We start from the raw sequence: 11,059 nt of genomic DNA on the forward strand, positions 1-11,059 counted from the left end.
TATATAATAATAATAATAATATATATATATATATATATATATATATATATATAGGGGTGTTTCTGAAATAACGTCTACTAATCATACAGTGCTGTTCCTAATAAAAAACTGAGTCGAAAAGTTTTCTATTTTGCAATTTTTGTAATATTTTTTTAGTTATCCAATGAGCAAAATATTTAAAATCAACATATAAGACATCTTTAAGAGTTCTTTAAGAAACATCTTCAAAAATTCACAAAGAATACTGAAAAATATTTTAATATTGTCTTATCGATTTTATCTATTTATTTGGTAATATTTAGAAATTAATATTTTATTAATTATTGCGAAAATTGCAAAGTGGTAGAAGACTTTTTGACTCAGTTTTTTATTAGGAATAGCACTGTATGATTAATGAGAGTTATTTAAGAAACACCTTGTATACACGCTGAGGATTCTCGAGCATACATTTCTCCGCGATTGATTAATTAATCGAGCGAGTCTGTGAACGAGCGCGCTGTCGCATTTCAGGATTGTAATCATTAAAAGTCAGAATGTACCAACGGTTCGTTAGCGTCGTGTGCGAGCAAACACGCTCATAACATTCAGAAGTTACTTCCAAGCTGGAAGAACATTAGCAAGTTTTTGTGCATGTTCAGTCGGTCGCTTCAGCGTTGTTACTTGTCCATCGTCTGTAGCATAAGTGAGACTCCACAAGAGATATATATAATAGATACTTACTCCGTTATGCAGCTATCTTTCTCGGACTGTCAATTCTTTGGTGGATCATTATAATTGCGGCTTTGTATCATGCTCTTCACTAGCTGCACTGCTCTATAAACTGCTTTGTTACTTTTTACCTCACTTATATTTCTTCACTTCTTCAAATTTTTGAAAGATCATATCTTCAAGAATTTTAAAATAATTTATTTTTTAATCGATAATTTATATTTCTTTGGTAATAACAATTTAATTGTTTATTTTGTTAGTATCTTCTCTAATCCGAATGCTACGTATTTTTAATAGATTCAAGTAAATAATTTGCCTAATACAGTTATTGCAAAAATGTTCATGTATTTATAGAATTAGTAAACTTATAAAGTCTTGAAAAATTAATGAACTACTTTAGGAGAAATTAATATTATAAGATCAAGCTTAATCATGATTTTACGAGATCGATTTATGCTATAAACTCTCGGAACACTAAATTGATACAAATGATACGAATAATTACCAACATTTCGATTGAGTGGACAAATCCAATTTATTAGAAAATTTTCTTTTTAATCTGTCTATCTCTACGATATTATCGCTCTCTTATTAAATCAACCGGTGAAACATAAACGAGTGAATGACGAATAAAATTGTTAAAAAAGGTTCGCGGCGACGTGGGAGATCGCACGCAAGATCTTGCTGCGGCGGCGAGGATCTGCAGAGCCTGCAGACCTTGAACTTGATCGGACGCGGGGGTGGAAGCAGTCGGCAGCGCAGTCCTAATCCTGCGACAGGTGGTCCAGGTCAGGATCAGCCAGCATCCGTGGTAGATTACAGACGGCTAGTGTTCATCAGCTCGGACTCGTCGTCAGGCCGCGAGGAGGATGATGCCGACAGTAGTTGCTCAAGCTCGTCCTACCTGAACGGACTGCCGCGCAACGGCAATCACCACCATCATCACGCGCAGTCGCTCGAGGACTGCGACTGGGACTACTTCGAAAGCGGCTCTCTGCCGTTGCCAACAACACCAATTGTCACCGTCGGCGCTGGTGTTAACATCGCCGGTACAGCGGATATCATTGGTCAGGACGTTTGGAGTTGCTGCCCAGGACGCGGTTCCGCTGCTTGTCAGGTACTTCTATAATATTATAATATTATATCATATATTTCATTTCACATACGTTACGTTTGAAAGAAATTAGAAGTATTAGATTAGTGCAGAAGTTTGACGTACTTTTATAAATAAATCTAAAGGATTATAATTTTCGTTATATTTTTTTTCGTCTGAAAATTCACCAAAGATTCAAATATTCAATATTAAAGATTTTCAAGAATAAGTCTAATAATATAGTTCTAATAATATAATTCTCTTAAGCATATGATTTGTAGTCATTGTTTTATAGTAGCTTCCTGAATCTTTTTAATTAATTTTTATTTTAATAAATTTATTTATTTGATTTAATATAAATCGTACATTAAAATCTAAATTTTTATTTACGAAATAATTTCATATAAATAAATTGAATAAAAAAATGATGTTACGCGCGATGAGAACAGTTTTCCATGAACATGAACACAAGTCATGTGACCGCGACTGGGTGCCGCTGGTTGTGCATCCGTTTGACAAACACATTGCTGCAGCTAAATTAATCATTCACGTTCTACTAGCGAAGAGAGTCGCACGGCAACTATGCGGAATTCACGGTCACACTTTGTCAATAAACTCGTATATTGAGCGACGCCTCACGTTGATTACAACGATCGATAAGCACTTCGTATGAATTGTCACTGCTACAGCTTTGAATTGTTAACCCATATTTCTCTATTTATATTTCTTATAAGCAGAATGTATTTATAGAAAACAAATGATTTAACATATTTTTTTGTGCACATTAATTAAAATTTTAATAATATCAGAAGACAATTTATATTTTCTTAGCGCAAAATTTGAAATTGATATATATTTTGATCGATATAAGTACATCACATCTTTTTTTGTTTACTTATAATTTTTATTTATAATTATTTTTTGACATTTATATTTTATGACTTTTTTTAATAGAGGAGGTAGTAGTATTACGGCCCTCATTTACATTTTATACGATAACTTGGTTGTATAATCAAAATTTAAACTTAAAACTTAATGATTACATTCGTGAAAGTATTGTTCAATCGATTCTAAACCTAAAGTTACGAAACATTTATTATATAGGATATTATTTATAAAAATGTGGCACTGCATTAATGACTCGAAAAGAAACAGAAATTGATAATTTGGCTTCCTACAAAAATATATTTAAAAAATTGATTTCATTTAAAAAAAATAGTATTTAGTTACAAAATTAACAAAAAAGTAAAATATTTTAGAATGCAAATAAATGTATATACGTTACACACATAACTTCTGCATATAAAGTGCTCAGCACTAAAAATAGTACACATAACATAAACTATATTAACAGAGCTATAATCGATTCGATCGATAATCGATCAAATAATTATTTTGATATGAGATTTGAGATGAGAGGCCGCAAATAATCAATATGCATAGAGGGCCATAGTTTAACAAAATGCCGTGCAAATTTGCATAACTCAAAATATGTACAGACAAATAAAATGTTAAATAGTAAATAACATATTCAAAAATACATATATTGAGCATGTTATGTGATAACATGCTCAAGTTTAAGAAAAATGAGGAAGGAAGTGTAATTAAATGCTAAAATATACCTTAGAAGTATTTCGAAATACTTGAAAGTAAAAATGCGTTGTAAGTGCTGGCTATTGTTGGCATGATATAACGACGAACTGAATAAATAATTTCATAAGTAATCATTAAGATTCCCTATATAATAGTGGAGATATTAAGGGAAGCCACAATATCTACACCACTGGCCATAATACCTTCTCCTCTTTCGTGATTGAAAATAAAAAAGTATATCATATTGTAATTTCATATGTTATATTTTAAAAATAGAATTGTAAGCAAAAATATAAGACGTGTTAAAATTTTAAACAGTGTGGAGATAATTAGTCAATTTCAAATTAAATTGAATAAAAGGCCATTTTTATTCAATGAAAAAAAATAAATTACAATATTTTAAGTAAAATAGGAAGATAGAGAAAGATAATACTTTTTAAGATAAAATTTCGCGAGCTGTCATCCTGTCGTTCTATTCAGGCCTGCGGTGGTTCCCGAAGTGCGAACGTGCTTCCGGTACCGGTACCTATACCGGTCCCTGTTCCATATCCAGTGCCGATACCGGCCGCACTGTGGACTGGTGATTTTGCGGCAGCTGCATCATCCATGATAAATCGCAGTGACGGTCACGCCGAGCCAGGAACTCTGAGATTACGAGGTGACCCAGCGGCACCTTGGTTCGCCTGGCACCCTCGATTCAACCAGCCTCTTCATGGCGCACGTTTAGATCCCCGGCTCGCTGGCGCCTTCGATCCAACCACCTGCACCTTCCGCCCGCCTGATCAAGTGTTGACTCCGAGATTGTACGGTCCAATAACTGAGACAATAACGACCGCAACGAATCTCGAGTCTTCTCAAATAAGTCAAGATGTGAGAGATGAAGCAAACGTCATATTGAAGACTGAGAAACTTAGAAAGGAGGAAAACTTGCTGGCGAAGGATATTAACGAATCTAGTTCCTCTACTACAAAGAATAAAAAGAAGTTAGAAGAAACGAAGAACATCGAAGGCAAGAAAGGTGAAGAAGAAACGGAAATGAATGAAGAGGCCACTTGTGAAGATTCCTTATTGTCATCTTTCGAAAGGAATGCACAAGGAATGTATCAGCACTCGCGAGAGGATTCGGACAGCTCGTCCGGTAGATCGTCAGCAGATAGCAGCGATCTGGAAGAGGATTCCAGCTCGCATAGATTCTCTAAAGTATTTGTGGTGAACGACGACTCGCTCACCAGCGACAACGATATCGAGGATAATGAAGAGAATGATTCCGATTCTGCTGCGGAAGGTGGTGTAACCTTGAAACGTGTCACTGCGATTCCTGAAGAAGAACCGGTAGTGTTGCAACATGTAAGACTATTAAACGAAGATATATTCATGGAAAATGAACGAGGAGTAAACAAGAACGAATTAGAAGAATCTAATAAGCATTCCAAGACTTATATCTTTGGCAATGACCAGCTTAAAAGCGACGATAAATCATTGGATAAACCTGCTGCTAATTTAATTGACAAACGAAAAAGTCGCAATAAGAAGATCGGAAGTGATAGCGATGATAAACAACTTCCTTTCTTACTGCAACGTCGATCGATCCCAGAAGAGTTATATCTTGCAGATAATAGTGATTGTTCTGATAACCGAATTGAATTGAAATCCATAAGGATGCTCGATCCCGATAACATTGATCTGCCTACAGTCTTGAAAAACGAAAAACCTGTTTCGAAAATACAAATTTGCTCTGAAGCTGTTAATACATCGAAAGAGATTTTGCAGAATGGTCTGATCGAATGTCCAAAGTCACCTTCAAGCGACACCTGGGATTCAACAATTGTACCAGATTCTCTCGAAATTTCTGGAGTTTCTTCCGAAACTTCAGTTCCTGGAGAAACTGACATCGATCATCGAAATAGACTTAAAGTCTTTGATAACGGACAGATTACGCGATCGATCATAACAACCAACGCTTGCAAGAAGCAAGAAGATAAGCGTTTATCGGAGGCAGATTGTTCGAATGTCGATATCATTGCCGACGCGTTGACTGACAGTTGCACCAGCAATGAAAGCAACACTACAGGTAGTGAGGTGAGCAGCGATGAGCTTCACGAGTACGAAGTGACTCCGATTGAGTCATCCTTTGATTACAGTAACGAGATCTCCGCAATCAACGACAAATTACTGTATCAAATTAGCAAGAAGAAAACTGAAGATATTTCAAAAGGAATCAAGGAAAATGGTTATCATCTTGGCAATAATCATGATGACAAAACAAGTTCGACAATGACGAAAAGCGGCGCCAAGCAGAGCGTACAGTCTGAAAGACCGATCAGCGGGCGGTCTTCGATAAAATCGATGATCAGCGCGAAGGATGATAACGACGACGACAACGACGACGAAGACGACGATGAGGGCTATCGCTCCGTTACGTGTCGTCGCGGCGGTCAAGATGGCGGGCCAGGAGACAACGACCCGACGGCAGTAGCGGCGGGTGAGGAGCGCGTACAAACAGACATAGGCGATGCAATATTAACCAGCAGGATCCATGAGATGATGGGGAGCGCGGAGGAGCAAGACGGCAACGGCAGCAAGGTGGACATTGCGCATGACGGCCCGGTGAGAGGCGAGATTGCCGTTCAGGTGGGAGGAAATGGTGATGGTAACGGTGTTAGTGGTAGTGGTGAATACTCCGAGGAGGGGGACGCGACACGGTTTCGCTCAGTCGAGCGACGCCCGTGCACTCGGCAGGAGAATGGATTCCCAGCTGACGGCCAAACGTCGGCCAAGGACCTTGCCAGAGACTCAGTTCAGCACAACAGCAGTAACAATATTAGCGGTAACAATAAATACAGAAGTCTCGTGATGATTACCCAAGAAGCGTCCTACCAGCCGGTAAGCGTCGTCACATCGGACACCACGACATTGCTGCAACCGGATGAGATCCATTCGGCTGGAAGCCAGGGAGGCCTGGCCGGCTACTTCCAGCTGGCATTGGAGGCGGCGAGCGAACCGCAATTACATCGCAAAAACGCTCCGCGTAAGCCGCTGATGGTAAAAAGATTACCAGCCACAGTCGCGGTCTCCGCTGTCACGACGAGTCATCAATCAGCCGAGCCTGAAGTGGATAGTGGATTGAGTGTCGGTAGCGCTAGTGAAAGCGACGACGTGTCCGTGAAAAACGTGCCGAAGCCGCTCAATTGTCGACAGGAGAATGCGGATGACGTATCGAAGGATCGTTCGGTGTCGGATTATCGTGAATTACGTGTTTCGTCACAGTCTAGTGATGATAATTCAGGTACTGGTGGTATTATTATACTCGAAGAAGGTCTGGCTGATGATGATTCTTGGGTGGAAGAAGTATCTCACGATGAAGATGAACCAGGCGCGACCACTGCCACGGAAGAAAGCTCTGAAGATGAAGCTAATAACTTTGGCGATCGTGAAGAAGAACTCAGAGGCTATCGTAGACAAGCGATTGATTTTACCTTGCACACAATCGTCGAAGAATCCTGTGAGGAGAGTGAAACGGAGCCCAGTCTGACTGCGGGAAGTCCTTCGAAAAAACCACGACCACCTTCTGCTTCAGATTTAGAGAAATATTTCTTTTTTGGATTGGGAGGTGATGGAAATAGCTCCAGTATAGGTTCGCGCGAAGTTGACAGCTTGTCAGAAACCTCATCGATTTATTCTGAGGGATTGGAGTCGCTCGGCCAAGACGAAACTAACGGCAGTGGTCAAAACCAGGACAGGTCGAATAACAGTGAAGGTTTTCTAAATTCTTCTAGACTGGAAAAATATTATCTATCAGAATTCCTCGGCTTCGATCAGGATAGAAGAGATTCTGATGGTTCAGTAGGAAGTGATTCCGAAGGCAGACCAAGTCCAGAAGCGCAAAGAAGAAAAAAATTAGTGCGTGCGAGAGGTACAGGCAGATCTCATAGTTCTTCTCTGGATAATTTGTTAGCTCTCACACAGAGCTCACAAAACCTGAGTTCGCAAAATTCTCTTCAAGATCTAAGCCTTAATCAAGACATGCAGGAGACTCAATCTGAAGGTTCCTCAACAGAGACTGATGGTACTGAAGACGGGCAAACCGCTGTATTTGGCACGGACGGTCAATTCGATACAGTAAAACGCAAGAAGAAAAAACCGCGAAATCTGGGAACTCAAAGTCCACGCGTGTCAGATGATCGGAACAAGACGCCGGAACCTAGCAGAGAAATGACGCTGATGAACGAAGTCGTAATAGAAAACGAAAATGAGGAGAATTCTGAGGATTCGGACAGAGCGAAGACTCCGCAACCAGAGTCCGTTCTGTCTTCGTCTTCCTCGCCGTCCACTCTTACAAATAATAGCAATACATTGAATGCGGCCTCATCCTCGCAAATGGATTCAAGAAATTCGGTTTCGATGAATTCAATTGATGGTCAACGATCAAAGCAACAATCGCGGGATTCAGGCTTTGTTGGTAGCTGCGACGATCTTCTTCAGCATCAAAAATTGCCAGATGAAAGCCAAACAGGTGGCATTGGAAGCGGTGGCACTGAGGCCGATCAAGAAGCCGACAAAGATCGCTCGCTCAGTAAGATTACGGAGCATTCTCAGAACGCGAATCAAAACGCTATTAAAGAAGGAGCGACCGGCAAAAGCAACTTGAAGCATCCGGTGAATCATGCAAGTCTTCCGCACCTGGCGAATGCCTCACTGTCACGTAAAGATAGTTTCAATAACTGGTCCAGTGATGAGGAAACGAATCTCATGATGTCAAAGATGCGGCAGTTTTTCAAAACGATGGTGGCCAATACGAACGGTCAAGGACAGAATGCTACCAACGCAAATTCCGGTGGTGTTTCTCCAGCACCGAGTCCTCGACTGCCAGGTTATACCTCGAAAGCACGACTCTGTGTCCAGAATCGCACCAAACCGCCGCAATTGGTATATTTTGAGAATGAGCTGACACGATTGATGAAGACGGTGCCGGGAATACGTGACGAACAAGTGCGAGAGATCGTCGAGTATCTCAGCTCAGAAGATACGTGGTCGGATTCTTATGACAGTTCAGATTATACTAGCTCCGACCTCGAGGGCGCTGCCGGAGGTCGCAGATCAGCCTTGCAGGAACAAATCTCGCAAAGTTGTCAACAAATTATCAGTAAATTTGACACCACTTCCACTGGCGGTGACGCAACTCTATCGGACAAAGAGAAGGAACAAATGAAAGAACCTGGGTCAAGTTCTACGATGCAACCTGCGCCTTGTCTGGGTAGGGATACTGCTTTCGTCTATCAAAAATTGGTACAAAGTTTCACAAAAATGGCCGGTGACGGCGTGAGTTCGGACGCTAATTCTACGCCGCACAGTAGTCCGCCATTGATCGCCAAAGTAATGCATCACATCGGTAGTCGGCTAGTAGCGCTGATGCACGAAGTTTCGGAAGGCGGACCGGCCGCGCATCATCCTTCTACATGGCGACGATATTCTCAACATCATCGAACCCCATCTTCGGCGTCTACCACCGAAGACGATGACTCAACATCCGATTCCACTAATGCGCCCTCATCAGCGCATTTGCTACCAAGATCAAAATCTCATGATCCCTTGTTGTTGATCAACAGTCATCCAGCAGTCACCGCCGGTCAAGAAGGGGAAGAACGAGAGGCCAGTGACTATGAAAGATTTTCTTGGCGTGGCAGTTTTGAGTCTACGCTTATGGCTGCCGACTCGAGGACGAAACTGAGCCTGTTAGCATGTTCTGGTGACGTCAGTAGTGGTGGTAGTGTCAGTGCAAGTGCAAGTGCCCTGGCCGCGAAGCGGCGTAGCGCCGGCGATTTGCTATTCAATCCGAAGAGCTTTTCTAGAGAACAACTGGACAGGGTAAGGAGTTGCGGTTCGATCGGTGGCGGAAGTGGGGCCGGGACTGGCGGAGCTGGCAGCGGCTCTGTCGAGGAGAGGATATGGAGTAACAGGAGAAGATCTTCCGTTCCCGATGCTAACACTAGGGGAGAATCAGGTGAGTTTTAGCGTGACTATCTTTACATATATGTGAATGAATGGAAGTGGTGTGCACTTCTCCATGCGAAGTGAGCTCTCGAGATCGTATTACATCGCGGAAACAGTGGTAATTGGCATTACAGCTTGATTTTGCCTCGCTAACTTAAAACAATCCTGCGGGTTGCTCGAGCGTTCCTTTTCCGCAATTACATATGGTGCGGACTAAGCACGTTAGACGCTACAGTCAGATCGGTTCTGATAATAAGATTATATTTTATGTGGAATGAATAGAGTAAACGCGCACGCAGCGGCAAGTCTAATGTAATTGTACTTATATTGGTAAATTAAGTCGGAAATTAGGAAGCGTGCAAGCAACTGCACGCCTTGTTTGTGTGTTTTATACTGCACGCGATTCCGATTCTATTTCAGTTAGTTCCACACAAGCAAAAATAAGATTTATTGATTATAAATAGTAAAATTATGTAATAAAAATTAATAAAATAATGAAAGTACTAATTATATCTGATAAATATATTTCATGAATGATTTATTAAATTATTATTGCATGTATTAGAATCAAATCCAAAATTTCACCACAATTATAAAGGAATTTAATTGAATTATTGAAATCTGCGATAATTTTCAATATATAGAGGAGAAGATGGTATTATGATTAGTGTAGCTCCTTAATATCTCCGCTAATATATAGCGAATGATTACTTATGGAATTATTTGTTCAATAGCTCGTTATACCATGACGCTAATATGCCAATATATTCAACATCCAACACTTATTATAACGCATTCTTTACTTTCAAGCATTACGAAACATTTCGAAGATATATTTTAGCATTTAATTACACCTTCTTCCTCATTTTTCTTAAACTTAAGCGTATTATCACACGAATGTATTTTTGTTGTTTACTATTTTATTTGACTGTATATAACATTTTATTTGATTGTATATATTTTGAGTTATGCAAATTTAAATAATGGCATGCCATTTTGCTAATGTGTCCTCTATGAGTATTGATTACTCATTATCTCTTTTTTGAAGTTTTGATATCAAAATAATTATTTGATAATCAATTGTAGTTCTACTGTTAATCTATAATTTACGTATACTTACGTATTTTTAATATTGTGCAGCTTTAATATTATGCAGAAGAAATTATATGTACGTATATACATTTACTTGCACACATTCTAAAATAGTTTACTTTTTTGTTAATTTTGTAAAAATCAAACATTGTGATTTTTTTTTAAACAAAACCAATTTTGTAAATCTGTTTTTGTAGGAAGTCATATTAATTGTGTGACTCTTCGAGTCATTAATGCAATGTTGCCACATTTTTATAAATGCCCTATGTAATAAATGTTTCATAACTTTGAGTTTAGAATCGATTGAACAACACTTTGACTATAATCATTAAGTTTTAAATTTAAATTTTAATTATTAATCAATTTATTATATAAAATGAAAATTGTGAGCCATAATACCACCATTTCCTCTATATATTTATTATATATATATTTCATATACTCTGTATGTATTTTATATAGATATGTATTATACACATATGTATTACACACACACACACACACACACACACACACATATATATATTAGGTGTAGTAAAAAGAAACCCATTATTTTCCATTCAATTTCATGCAAAATAATGG

General features: G+C 39.2%; 1 protein-coding gene across 1 annotated transcript in view; it reads left to right on the forward strand.

The window, feature by feature from the left end:
• The window catches only part of LOC105624989, a 69,440-nt gene that overhangs the window by 39,525 nt on the left and 18,856 nt on the right, over nucleotides 1-11,059 (forward strand). Inside the window, exons 9-10 of the mRNA XM_012206332.1 lie at nucleotides 1,356-1,825; nucleotides 3,875-9,395. Of these exons, the coding sequence (XP_012061722.1) occupies nucleotides 1,356-1,825; nucleotides 3,875-9,395 (5,991 nt within the window). The remainder of the gene's footprint in view (nucleotides 1-1,355; nucleotides 1,826-3,874; nucleotides 9,396-11,059) is intronic.

Source organism: Atta cephalotes (genome assembly GCF_000143395.1).
Source record: "Atta cephalotes unplaced genomic scaffold scaffold00099, whole genome shotgun sequence".
Classification (NCBI taxonomy): domain Eukaryota; kingdom Metazoa; phylum Arthropoda; class Insecta; order Hymenoptera; family Formicidae; genus Atta; species Atta cephalotes.